The sequence below is a fragment of the Polyodon spathula genome, chromosome 4, assembly GCF_017654505.1.
Source record: "Polyodon spathula isolate WHYD16114869_AA chromosome 4, ASM1765450v1, whole genome shotgun sequence".
Classification (NCBI taxonomy): Eukaryota; Metazoa; Chordata; class Actinopteri; order Acipenseriformes; family Polyodontidae; genus Polyodon; species Polyodon spathula.
The window spans coordinates 30,148,535-30,162,935 of record NC_054537.1 but is presented as its reverse complement, the minus strand read 5'-3'; the positions used below and the strand labels follow the sequence as shown (position 1 = coordinate 30,162,935).

Genomic DNA, 14,401 nt, shown 5'->3' with positions numbered 1-14,401 from the left:
AAACAATTGAGTAAACTGTTGTGTTTCTCTGTAGTGTTTTTTTTTTTTTTTTTTGCAAATAAGCTAGTCAAAAAAGTCCTCACTAACTGGGAGTACTAACACATGCCATGCAAAACAATTGATTCCTGACGGTCATAATTGGTTATAAAGTATATGTTAATAATGTGTTTTTTTTTTTTTTACCAGCTCTCCTATTGTACCAACGTCTTAAAAAAAACGAGTAAATATGCAGAGGTAGCTTTTGAGCTTAACCGCATACATTGTTACCATGTGAAACTTGCAACTTTGCTGTAACGTTAAAGGACAGCACAGTATATAACTTAAGCGTGTGTGTGTGTATGGGGGGTTTATTACATAAAAATGAATTGTTCAGATAGAAACCAAATACAGTATGTGCAAAGCGTCTCAGAGCCATCTAATTGAGCCCCTTTATTAAATCTTTGCTGAGAGTGGCCCGAATCAAATTAAAGCTGCCATCTTAGGTTAAGACTTGAAAGCCTTTCCTTTGTTTATCACTCAGGGGAAGAAAACACTGACCAAGTACTCGTGGAGATGCTCCAATGCTAGCGGGAATTCTGAGCTATGGAGTGTAAAACTGCTTCACCTTATTTTAAATATCATCTTCTAAAAGAATACCGGATTGGATTCGTAGTTTAACAAAGTCTTAAAAATGTTTAAATGCGAACACGGTAGCAGTGCATAACAATTCTAATTAGAACAACGTAACCACCGTTCGTCTTTGAAACGGTTTTAAAGTTTCAATTAAAAAAAAAAAAAAAAAAAAATACGAGAAAAAATTGTATACATAAACTGTTTCCCTATAGTGAATAATTTTAAATTAATTACAAGTACAAACTAACTAAGCCTGCAACACATTTCTAAACTTTGTCTTTCCTCAAATTATCAATATTAATTTAAAATACCATCACTTTCACGGAAAACTGATATCTATCGAGAGAGAATATATTACACACAGTGAAAAGGCACTGGGCAAAATAAACAGTATCTTGGGTGTCAATTGTATATTTTGCTATTGTTTGTACCAACTAGTTATTATCAAACCATCACAACAGGACCTGTGAAAAATCTTAAGTGACCCCCTTACACTTCTCACCATTTTCCTTAAGTCAAACTTCACTTTAATATTCAGACGTACTTTTGTTTTGAACAATTAACCTAGCAGTGTGTTTTTAGGTCCTCTCGAATCCCATCAGGCTAAATGGGCGCAATTTAATGATGGCTGCTCATAGCCTGCAGCAGATCCTTTCGGTTCGAATCCCACAATCACCTCTGTCTCACTGACCGCCTCGCTGCTCCGGGATAACGCATAACCACCTGGCACGTTTTACTCGCAAACGGACTACTCGTTTTCTCAGGAGAATCCCAGATAAGTTTTATCACTTATTGAAATAGATTTGCATTTTTTTTTTTAATACAATTGAACCGTACGGCGATTGTACTTAAAACTTAAGTTTATTAAAACAAACCTAACAGATCCCTATTGACCGCGCCTGGCCTCAAACAACCTTTCCCGTGGTATCCTCGTTTGCCTTTCCCACAACGAGTTCATTTGCCCGGTGAAGACTTCCTACCCAGCCCAACCTGCAGTGGTGGTGTGTGTGGATAGAATATAAACGAGTGTTTTGAATCGAATCTCCCATCTCCTCTCATCCACGGACGCACCTCTGCTTACTCTCTTCAGCCCACCTCGTGTTTCGCTTCACACTGAACTGGCTTCCCCCTGTTACTCTATCTTTCATAACCCCCCATCGCTGTATTTGGGTTTAAATTGATAACTTTGTTAAAGTTCGCACACAGCTTTTTGCTTTTCTCTTTACAAAAATAAGAATTTTGCTACAGAGACTCGATTACGAAGGCATACCCTTCAAAACAAACAGCTACAAGTCGAAATATTATTGCACTTGTTAAATGTAAATACATACTTACTTTTACTCTAAATAACGTCTTCGTTCACTACACCCTCTTTTTTTGGTAACAAAGTTGCCCTTATGTTTATTATCTATTGTGGTTTGTTCAGCTTTACTTCATACTTCTCAGGAGCACTTAGTTAAAAACTAAATTAAACAATTTCCTTGGTTATCTATACACCCATTCTTATCAGAAAAAAACAAGACCCCCATGCACACCAAAGTGCCATTCAACCTTACACACACAGAGCGAACCCGCATCAAAAAAAAAAGTCACTTACCCTGTTAGTTTAGGGTTGTCTCAAATTAAGTCTCGTTAGTGTGTATTTCCAACAGAAATATATCTTTAAAAAAAAAAAAAAATCAACTTTATTTATAAATGTACAAATTCAGTGGTTGTTATTAGTTTCAGTGTCTCCGTGTCCCGTCCTCGCTGACTCTCTCTCTCTCTCCTTTGTGTTAATTTCAGTCTATTCAAATTTAATCCGATCGATCCCGGCGACCGCGTTCTCGATTCCTCTCCTCGAGAGACGCTCGCTCACCTTCCACAAGCAGTGGGGCGCGTTCACGTCTTACTCGTTGCTCACGTGCGTGCGCGCGCGTGAATGACCTCGGGCTCTGACGCAATTGCGTTATTATTGTCATAATAAGATGCACGGACACGAGGACCGCACAGAGGTTGCTCTCCGGTAATTCGCTCGCTGCCGCCGCTGGTGGTGAGAGATCACAGTAATCCCGCAAAGTTTTGCGTTTGCGTGTTGTTATTTTTAAAGGTCTTTATCTCAGTGCGAGTGGCTGGAGCAGTTTATAGAGAAGATTCAACAAAAGTATTTTTAAAAAAAGTAAATTAAATCTGGATTTTATTAAAAAAAAAAAAAAAAAAAAACCAAAAAAGCTTTAGAATTAAGATACTACACCTTTGTCATTTTGTCCAAAAGAATGGGCAAATTGTCTTTAAAAAGAAAGACATTGATGTGACTTAAAAAGTCTAACGAAAGTACAACAAATAGGCATTATCAAAATGTCTAAAAAGTCACATCTGAAAAAATACATTAGCAGGACAAATAGATCTAGTTAATGGAACTGACAAAATACAGCTGAGTATTGACATGTACTCTAAAACAGTTTGTTAGTTTAAATTGTTGTATGTCCTGGCTTTCCGTTGCAAAAATCATACAGACCACTACATGAATACACTATCTACACCCCAAAAACTGTTGAACAGTTTTATATTAATACAAAACTTAATACCAAAACAAAAAAATACCAAAACTACCTGAACATTGAACATGTGGTGGTATTATACATACAGCATTCATTATTTCATTAAAATACAATATTAACAAAAAAAAACAACAACAAAAAAAAAACTATTTGCACCAACACACTCAGTTTAAAGATTTAAAAAGGTACATAAGCAGCTTTTCTGTGGGCTTAAAGTATTTCTTCCACATCCAGTCAATTAAAAACTTTTGCTGAAAAAAAATAAATAAATAAATAAATACCCAGGCATATTTAAACTATAAAATACCATTCCTTGGGCCCTATTTACTTTACCAACGTTACAAAAATGAGTAACAACTGCTTATGAGAATTAAGAATCCTTGGATGATATTACTACATTTATTTATTTGGGTCTAGTTCTGTAAAACTAAAATATATTTTTTTCTCTTTTGACAAAATAGAAGTTATTTAAATACAAGATATGACACTAAAAATGTAGGACACTGTGCTTCCACACAGGACAATATATAACAAGCGAAGGGCGATACACCAGGATCATTTATTCAAAATTGAAACGGTTTTTGAAATACTTATTTAAAGCATTTTCTGATTGATTTGCCGGTGCTTGTATGAATTGAAACATCCTTATTTTATGTAACCAGGAAAACAGGCTAAAACGTTTTCATAGAATTGCACAGTGCAAAGAAGAAACAGTTCAACATGCAGGCCTAAAACAGTAACCCAATCAGCTGGGTATTTCTGAGGAGGTTCTAGGCCCAAAACTGGGGTATGCAAAATCATAGCAATCATAGCAATTTTAGAAGTGGCTGAAAATGACAATTTTTTGAGAATAATAGAGACCACACAACAATTTTCTAAATGTAAGCTTTGTGGTCAATGTTTCTGAACTGGGAATTAAAAACTAGTAGCGACACTGTCACATTAGTGACTCAAGACAACCATTGTATACAGGACCAAACTTTATGGTAAATCTACAGTATTGCCACTTTCCCCGCCATTACAAATGTTGGAATGCCATTTGTTTCTGAACAGATCTATACTTCTTTACATCACATGCAAAGTAACATTATATATATATATATATATATATATATATATATATATATATATATATATATATATATATATATTTTTTTTTTACAGATAGGGTTTATAAATATACACCTAACCTTTCATTATAGCATAACAACTGTCTTACATGCCAGTACTGTATCCTCAATAATTTTTCTGTAGACTGTTTCGTTTTTCACTTTGACTCTGGCAAAGTGGAAATAATAAATCTGCCTATGAATTCCCTGTGCAATCGATATAAAGCTACATAGTGTAAACTACAGGAGGGAAAACGATTATTATTTATAGATTCAGACATGTCAAGTCTCACTTATTTTAGGAAGTATTTTTGGGATCAATTCTAGCATCTCAACCCTGAAAGAATGGAAATGACTGTACTTTGTATTGGATCAATTCTCACTCCCGTATTTTTCAACTGTCACTCATTTGGATGTTCTGACCTTGGTATCTCTGCATGGATTTGTAAGAATAAATGTAATTCTGTATGGTAACTCATTCCCTTCTCTCCATAGGTTAGGACCGGACAGTTACTCGTTACATTTTGAAATGTAACTGCTTATGTTTTTGTTTTGTTTTTTTTAATGAGAAAAAAACATATTTTGCCACTGAAAAATGAATGAAGTTGTTTTCTGTTGTTTGAAAACTTGAAAACCTTGAAAAAATTGAAAACCAGCTGTTTAGGTAAAAGACTTGTTGAATAGGTCTCTGGTTGACAAGCTTCCTCTTATGGCCCCAGGCCAATCCTGTTTACTCGCACATCGCCTGTAGTTCGGATGTATCTTTTCACCCCTGTTAGGTGAGTTTATCAAAAGCTGACCCGCAGTCATGCTAAAAGAGCTGAGCCACAGTAGTGCTTAAAGAGACAGACACTTATGTATTTAGAATCAGTGTGTTTGTTTTCCACCAAGAATGTATTCTCAACATTATAAATTACAAATATTCAGTACTGGTACTGTATATGTTTCAAAGAAGAAAAAAAAAATCGTATCTGCACAATCATACTATACTATCCTGCTTGCATAGGTCTATGTTAATTAAGGCAATTATCCAAATAGTTAGTCCATTCATTGCTGGAAGAGTACTGAGCTGTTACACCAACCTTGGTTACATTGTAGCATTTGATTTGTAACAGTCTCTCGACAATGTAGCGTAGATAGATATATGTATTACTGTATATTAATTAAGAAACAAGTGTTTTTTCATCTGTTCATAAATATCCATGTCCCTGTGAATGACTTAAAGCAGAACATTTAAGAATTTAAAAGTTTCATAATGTGTTTGGATATTGCCAGAATGTTTTTACTATTATCTTAAGACAGGATCCGCTACTTGTTGTGTAAATGATCATGTTTACATTACAAGAAAATATCCTACCTGTTTTTTCACATTGAAAATGTTAGGTTATTATCATAACCCCCCCTGGTTCCCTGAAATAGAAATGTAACCATTACCATATGGGTATTTACCCCCTAAAGACCCAAAACCTGAATAAGATATATCCAAGTTGCTCGATGAGCCTGTAACACAGTCATAGCCCGCCCCAGAAGACAAAAACACAGACCTCAATGTCATTTTTTATTCAAGCCTGCTGTAATCATGGAAGCAGCGACCTTGAAGGTTAATGGTTACATTTCTATTTCAGGGAACCAGGATTATGATAATAACCTAACGTTCCTTTCTAGTATGAATTGTAACCATTACATTCTGGGTAAGTGTATCAAAGATGTTGCAAGGACAGTATTGCAGAATGACTGGAATGCTACAAGGCTAAGCTGAGAGGCTGCCCTGTGCATTACCATACAGAACCCCAGTAACAAGTAGTTAGGGCTAAAAAATGGAGGGTTAAACTCATTTCTATGCCTGTATTTTAAGGTTGACTGAGAAGCCGCCCTCAACACTTTGGTTCCAAAACCAGTGTTTTGTGGATCCACAACATTAAGTCTGTAGAACCTAGTACAGTCGGTGCTGCTGTTTTTGGACTCCTCGAGAGAAGGTTGTCCCAATTAAACGAGATGCAGTTGAGACAATCTTTGTTACAATTTTTTGTTTCTTAATGAAAAAACAATGAAATCACATCACATTATGATTAAATGTTAAATATATAATCTAAACTATGAGTCAATGTTTTGTTTTCCTAAATTGCTTTTTTTTTTTTTTATTTCTACATGAAATGAAAAATAATTAAATCACATCTTATCACAAGGTGAGGCACCTGTGATGCTGACATGACAACTTTTGTTGCAACAGCAATCTCCATTCATCATTTGAAAATACTGTATCTCAATTAAACAAAGTGTTGACCCAATTAAACAACATAAATAGCATTGGGAAAAAAACAGTCTCCAAGAGTTGTATCCCATTTAAGCAGAAATCCCGATTATCAGTATTGCGATTAGGTGGCGTTGACTGTAAAGATATGGGGAGTAGCCCACACTGCTGAATTGCAAATGTCCTTGACAGATGCACCCTGGAATAAAGCCCATGAAGTTGCCATGCCCCTGGTGGAATGGGCAGTGAGCTTTTCAGGAGGGGGCAAGTTGGCCAGCTCATAGGCTGTTTTGACTGTGTCTGCTATCCACTTGGACAAACTGCTTAGACAGGGCTTGACAATGGGACTTAGCCCCCAGCAGACAAAAAAATTGTTCGGACTGCCTCCAACTTTTCGTCCTGTCAGTTTAGTATGCCAACTGAGCAGAGCTTATGGAGCTGTTGCTGTCAGACTGGAAATGAGGTGGATGGAAAGCTTCCAATTCCACAGACTGGTTTACATGGAATGCCCAGATCATCATCTGCAAAAAGGGAGGATTGGTAAGGAGCATAACCTTTGTCCTGGCCTCTAAAAATTAAGTAGGCTTTTGCATGCATCTCACTCACACGCTTTGCAGAGGTGATAGCAAGCAAGAAAGCAGCTTTTAGTGGTAACTGTTGAAAAATGGACAGTATGTCCTCCTGTGGCCAATTTGCACTCATAGCTCCCCAGGGTCCCAAGGGGACAGGCGGCACTAAACTTAATTCTGCGAGAACAGTTCCTTGGTTGGAAACAGCTGCCCAGAGCTTTTCCATCTGCTGAGTCCGCCGATTATTTGGAACGACGACTCTTCTTCCTCCTTGGGAAGGAAGACCATAAAGATGGTTCCCTGCATGGGCTACTTTCCCAGGGGCATCATCGATTCTCCCTTGGCACAGAGTCATGGGATGAGGACGCAGCCACCTCTCTAACAGAGTGTGATGGGTAAGAGTGCTCTGTAGAGCTGTGGGAGAGGCTTTTCCAGAGTGCGCTCACAGAAATTGCGATTCACCAGTGCCTCCTTGGTGTGCTCTGGCCTCAGGCAGAAAGTGCCGTGCTTGTCCTCAACAAGCAAACTAATAGAATATTTGGCTCTTCATCATCTATGATCAAAAAGTCACACGACCATACAATATTACAGGTAATGTAACGTTATACTTGAGGAGAGCTAGAACGTTGTAACTTACAAGAATTAGTATAAAAATATGAGCATCTTAAGTTCAAAACAGGTTTCTTAATTTTGTAGTTACAACACTTTCTCCATCAACAATTTGAAAAACATTTCACAATAAAAATATGAAGTCTATCTCAAATTGTTTCTGTTATGCAAGTTGTTTTTCTTGAGAAGCCATGTACAAACACTTATGCAATCTACACTGTCAGTGCAACATATCAAGAGAGTTATGGTACCCATGAAGACATTAGCAGCGTCTAGCTAAGCGAAAGGGTACAGTGTGTGTGCTAGGAAATAAGTCCTCCTCATATACAGAACATGGGAAGAAGTAAAAGTTTTTATTCTTGCAAAGGATACGATTGTCTCCAAGTCAATGTGACCTCTAGTTTTAGCATTTAAATAGCAAGTAGCATAGACTTTGTCCAGTTATGAGGCTATGCTGTGAACTGAAGTCTTTGTGACATTTGTTTATTGAAAACTGTACCATGTCTGGTTATCACAAGATAACAGGATTTGGAATACAGAAAAAGAAAAGACGATATTAAATGACAAGTGGAATCTCATTTTGTCCACTATATTCCCATTATCCTCCCCAATCCAGCACCTATAAGTAGAACACTAACTTTGTAACTGCTTTAAAACTTCCAGAAACTCCAGCAGTAGACTCTGTGGTTGGTTATACACTTGAGGTTGGTTTCAGAGACCCAGATTAGCACTAATCTCAGCCTACTTTACCTAAAAAACATTCGTTAGTTCAAGATTAGTGATAAATCGGGGTCTGTAAAGCCAGACATTAAAACAGCAGTGAAATATCCCAAACCATTTAGCCTAGATAACATTTAATGTGTATTGTTGTCCATGATTACTACTGTATTTCATCATAACAACATACGTATTTAAGCATTATTACTCCAATTCATTGAATACATTTAAAAGTATGGGGATATATACTTTTTTACAATTTTATTTCAACAGGATAACAACACACCTGGACATTTACGCCTATACAAGACCAAAGCTCCTGAAGCAAAACATATTTATCAGGAAGTACAAAAGTCTATATTGGGATTTAAAAACTATGTGAAAATGTATGTTCACATAACATGAGCATGTATAAGCATTGTACTAATTTTATCATTTTTTTTTTTTTTTCACTTTTCCAATACTATATTTGAAACTGATTTTACGTCAAAAAGTCATTTTCATATGCCTTGTTTCCAGACAATAAAACACAAAAGTCCAGCTACAACTCAACTCAACTTAACCTAACCTGAACAATTTGGTATTTTGAAACCCAGTTATTTTGGTTCCAGAGCCATATCTTGTACTATTTGGATCCAGTTTTGGTCAGGTGCATGGAAACAAAGCAATACAAACAGTTGCAGGAAGTCTTTCCAGGAGTTCAATGTTTGCAAGACTTCCTTCTAATGCAATTACTTAGAGCAATATAAATCAACAAGAATTGGAATCTTAAATCAACAAGACTCACCCCCAGGAGAATTTCAATTAAATTAGTACTCAATATCAAGAAATAAAATCAAGTACGATGTTACAGTGAACAAGGTGTAATTGGTTTAAGGCATCTTGGCTCTTTACCAAGAATAATACCCCCTTGAGCATTCATAGAAAACTGAAAACAATGCACCTCACTACTGAAACTGAAATTGTGACATAACTCCTTTAAAATTCTTATTACAGATGTCATCATATCCAAGTGATCTGGCAACTTACACACGAGTGACACTGGAGAATTCAATTTTTTTGCCTTTTGGCAGCCAAAACAATTTAAGACTTGGATTAAGGTAGAATCGCCAGATGATTTTACTATCGGCAAATGCAAAGTGAGGCCAAGGTTGTTTTAAACAGCTGAAACAAAATAAATGTTATGCTACATACACACAAGTACATAATATTATCTAAATGCGGACATTTTAACAATATAGTTTGGACAATTCTGGGTTTAAAAGTATAATCCAGTAATACCAATCATGCTTAAAAACAAACACATTACTTTTGCATCTTAATTTATGTGATGACACAATGAAAATGTATTTATACAGGATGTCTGGATAACAATCACTACACTGGAGGCAAAAAAGTTTCTCTAAGAAATGTGCTTTTTTTTCCTTAGTTACAGTATACAAAAAATATATGCCACCATTTTTAATTTTCACAGACATCAAAATGAATATGTATCAGTTTAGAATCTGTTTAACCACAGGAATTTATTTTTCATTTTTGTAACATTTCATTTTAGAAGAACCAACACAGCAAATAAAGTTGAGGGTCACAAAGATACTCGGTTTCAGCTTTTATCACACCCCTTTCACAACAGACGAGATGTTCACCACATACCTACAAACATCTTTACACAACCACTCAGACAAGTTAGAGCTGATGTGCACTGAAATGAACTGACAAATAAACCTAGTGCAAACCAAGCGCATTTTATCTAATTATATATAAAAAAAAAAAATAAAACAACAATAATAATATAAGAATAATAAAGTATCCACATTATTATGAATCCCTCATTCATTTTCTCTTTTGCTCTACTGCTTTAGATTTTTTTTAAGGCAAACAGCTGGTCCATTTCTGGAGAGGAGGTGATCTATTTCTGAAGAAGAGGGGGTTAAATAGTTTGGAAAACACAACTTTTGGCATTAAAATAGATAAACAATATTGAGCCAATATCACTATACAATGAGGGGTTTAGAGGTTTACTGGGGAATGAAGTAAAAGGTAAATAAGGAGGGACAAAAAAAAAGGTCAAACAGGATTAAAATTGTGTCAAAGCATGTTTGGGCTATAGCAATACTGTTGCAGTTTCAAGCTCTAATTGTACCGTACAGAATGTAAGCAAACTCAGTAAAGAATTGTAGCTGTGTAGGTATACACCAAAGCATATAATTATAACTATATATACAGAAAGCGTACGACAAATATAGAATTAAAACAGTCCTTTTTTGTCTTCATCAAATGGCTGACCACTCTTAACACACTTCTATATTAAGCTTCAGGTAACCATAATAGCTGGGGAATTTACCCACACAAACTGATTAAAATACTAAGATGACTTTGTAGTGTTTAATACAATTCAGTTTGAAGTCAAAAGGGCACAATAAACAAACAAACACTGAAAAAAAAAAAAAAAAAAAAATTACAACAATTTACCTAGAAATTAAATGTAAATAGATATGAATACAATCCTCAAAATCGTGTTGTCTTTAACTGAATGGACTTCAAAGTTTTACAGGGATTGTGAAAGACTTGGGCTTCTCTCTTGACAAACAGCCATCTAGTAAATGAGTCGATTTTGCAGGTTGGGCTGGAGTGGGGAGGTTAAGAAAAGGTTAGTAGGCCCAACCAGTCAGATACAGCCTCAGCAACAGCCTCCACCTGCCTGTTGTCCTCCCTGGTTGCCTGCAAGTGTTGCATTGGTGGCAGCGTGCTGGGGTCCGATCTTAATTCCATTTGCCTGTAAATGAAAAGAACGTGGAATTTAGTACAACAGTGTTTAACACAGGGCAAAGTCCGGTCTGAAAAAACAAATATTAACCCTTTGTGGTCCTATGTCAGCCCAGGTCCAACATTACAATTTCCCTTTCCAGTCCGATGTTGGACTGTGTCCGACATCAAAAAGCATAGTAAAGCACAGGTCGTTTTTTTTTCCCCCCCGGAAAAAGCCAAGAAAACCTTTCAATGGCAGAGTGAGACCAATAGGAGCTGAATGAAGCCAAAAAAAAAAAAAAAAAAAGCGGCCGTACCTGATAGCTCCATGCACTACAGAGATAACACAAAAAAAGGAGATAGCTGCTTCTGCATCCAGCGCTCAAAGAATGTCACAGACATTTGCAGAGCTTTTATGTTATAGTAATAAAATAATGACTTGGATTGCATTATTGAGGAGTTTGGTGATAAAACAAGTGATCAGGAGAGGATTTATCAGTATGCACGTCTATAAAGAGGTATGTGAAAAATACAGCGGACAAGGGGTGGGGCTTGGCTGGAGATGCAGTACTGATGTCCTTTTGCCATGCACTGCCTTTTAAAACTGTTTTACTCTGGGGAAAAAATAAAAAAATAAACACGTGTAAAACTGACGTGCCTGACAAGCGCTGGACTGCTAAGGGTTAAAATGAAATCCTGAAAACAAGCAGAACCCATTTGTACAGTGTGTTAGTCACATGGCTAGTGATGATGGGCACTGTAAATAGATGAAATCTTTTGTTATAAATCCCCATTTTTTTCTTTCACTAAAATGATAGTTTAGTGATTAAAAATTACAGAAGTGAAAATAAGACTTTTCAATCATAATTATATATAGAGAAAAAGAAAAGAAAAAATTACAGGTGTCCAACCCTAATCTCTATAGGCACAAATGAATTTAATACTTTGGTATATGCCATACAAGTATTCCATGTCATCAATAATTTCAGCAATCCCTAAAGACATGGCAGCCTGCCATGAACCCGCACACAGTGCAGTCTTTTCATTCATCAAACACACATATATCCCAAGTCTTACTCCCTCGAGTGGATTTCAGCTCAACTACAGCAGTTTGAGAAAGTAGCACAGTAGTTTCTGAGATTAAGCTCTTAAGGAAAGTCTGCATCAGTCAATCTCAGATTTAGTGTTTGGCAGGGGTTCCACAGCCTCGGGGTTTCTGGCATGAGTGCTATATTGACATCAGCTGATGTGGTTTTGACTTTGAGCCTTGCTTTTTTTTCATGCCCAATAGCTCACTGGGTTTCACCTGCCCATGTTGGTAGTAACTTTTTGAGACACCAGGAAGTAGCTTGGTATACTGACAGTTAAAGGAGGGCTAATGACTTTTCATAACATTCTGCATTCAAACATCTGGGAGGCTGAATATGTTCAGTATTCTTCTACCTTAAACTGAAAGACAAACTACCTGACAAATTACTTATTTTTAAATAAATAAAAAAATACATAGATCTGTATTCCTGTAAAAAATTATCATAGGCTTGCCAAAATGTAGATGTGAACAATAACACATTTAAAACACGTCTAACACGATATTGACTCTGCCCACCTTGATATTTCTTTAAATGACATACCTACTGTAAATGTACAGAAAGACAGTGGTTTAATACATCTCCAGTGTTTTTAACAAGGGCATTTTATAGTTTCGCCCAATGTGCCAATAACAGGAGACCTTGACCTCCAGGCCGAATCCAAAATCCATTTTGGTGGTTAGAGGCATCTTTATGAATATTTAGACAATGATTTTAAACAAATTTTCACACTAGTAGTATTGTCTTCCCTTAAAAAGCCTAAGAAGACCAATCAAATTTAATGAATTAATTTGGTTTGTGCAATTTAGGAGGTTTTGCAACACATTCAGATACCTAAAAGGGGAACTATAGTAAGAAATCATACCTCGTTATTAATATCAAAGACACCCTCTTGAATCTTCTCATAAATCTCCTTGGCTGTGTTAATAAATGCCTAAAATGCAAAGAGGAAAGATTATTATTAATAAAGACAGACAGCAAAACGGCCAGCAAGAACAGCTTCAAAGTGTAAGCTTCTGAAGTACTCCATTGTTAATGTCAAGAAAGGCACAGACAGTAAGGCATACTCTTGTCTGACCAGTCATGCCAACTCCCTACTGCAAGTTTATGTGGTGACACAGCATGATGAATTCCCAAACAGGAACGGAGTTGACAACTCCTCTTGAGCGCTTAAAGTCATAGTTTCATCACCTGACAAACGAGCTTGAGAAATAAATCCAGTACAGCTTAGTATGGCAGGTATGGTAACTGTTGAATATGGTTAAATACAATGCATAATACAGTATTTAAAAAACCCAAACAAAACACGTATTACATGCACTTTAATTATTAAATTAGGATACCATTTGAAAAAGAAAATAAGTAGACCAATTACTGTACAACAGACATCCTCTGCTTTGTGGGATGACACACATGAAGATTTATGATAGCCTCTTTTCCCCAAGCCCTTGTGCTTATTCTTACTTACTCCAATGGAAGAAACAGTGCAGTTCATCAAGAAAAATAAATGGGGCTTCTCAGTCCTACCCTGGAAGCATTTAAGTGCTGAACTTGCCACCAGAGCTTTGTTTCCTAATTAACAGGACTGATATGTTTTCACCTATAAAGGCTTACAGCTCCCTAGAGTAATCAATCTACTGCAGCTCAATTACTGTACCACGCAGTGCGCAGTCAGTGAAGGAGACTTGAACGACTGCGGCAGGTGCAGGAAGATATGAATATGCATCAACTCTAAGTGGGAGATCGAAACATCATACAGGGTCAGGAGGATTCACAGCAAACTAATGAGATGAATTAATCACGAAGGGTGTTCAAGGCACTTCCACAAACGAACACATTTTCAAACAGTTTCAGGTTTTAAATATGTGAAACTGGCTTTCAGCCAATGCTCAATTGATTCATTCTTCTTTCAGACTAAAGTGTTAACACACAGAAAAGAGGGATTCCCTAACAAATAGCACACCTGTTATCAAAACAGCTACTTAAACCAAGTCAGTTTAACCCTGCTGCAGTTCATGTCATATTCCTGCAAGGCTGGCATTTTCTCCAGGGAATACTCTGTTCACACATTCACCAGATCATTAAACAGCACAGTGTTTCAATAAACAAGTACTTAACTGGTACAAGTAACATAAACTCATGCTCTGTATTATGTAAA

At 36.5% G+C, this 14,401-nt stretch overlaps 2 protein-coding genes across 5 annotated transcripts in view; both read right to left on the bottom strand.

The window, feature by feature from the left end:
* LOC121314394 (chromodomain-helicase-DNA-binding protein 7-like) overlaps nt 1-2,496 on the bottom strand; it is a 78,042-nt gene extending 75,546 nt beyond the window's left edge. For 3 of the 4 annotated variants that reach the window (XM_041247595.1, XM_041247596.1, XM_041247597.1), the window contains exon 1: nt 2,210-2,494. The gene's annotated coding sequence lies outside the window, so the exon portion shown is untranslated. Of the gene's footprint in view, nt 1-2,209 lie in introns of all 4 variants that reach the window. The other variant, XM_041247599.1, reaches the window with a different exon arrangement.
* A 6,768-nt stretch (nt 2,497-9,264) lies between these two features.
* LOC121314393 (ras-related protein Rab-2A) overlaps nt 9,265-14,401 on the bottom strand; it is a 36,713-nt gene continuing 31,576 nt past the window's right edge. Inside the window, exons 7-8 of the mRNA XM_041247594.1 lie at nt 13,109-13,177; nt 9,265-11,183 (exon numbers count right to left, since the gene is read on the bottom strand). Coding sequence (XP_041103528.1) covers nt 11,088-11,183; nt 13,109-13,177 — 165 coding nt within the window. The 3' untranslated portion in view covers nt 9,265-11,087. The remainder of the gene's footprint in view (nt 11,184-13,108; nt 13,178-14,401) is intronic.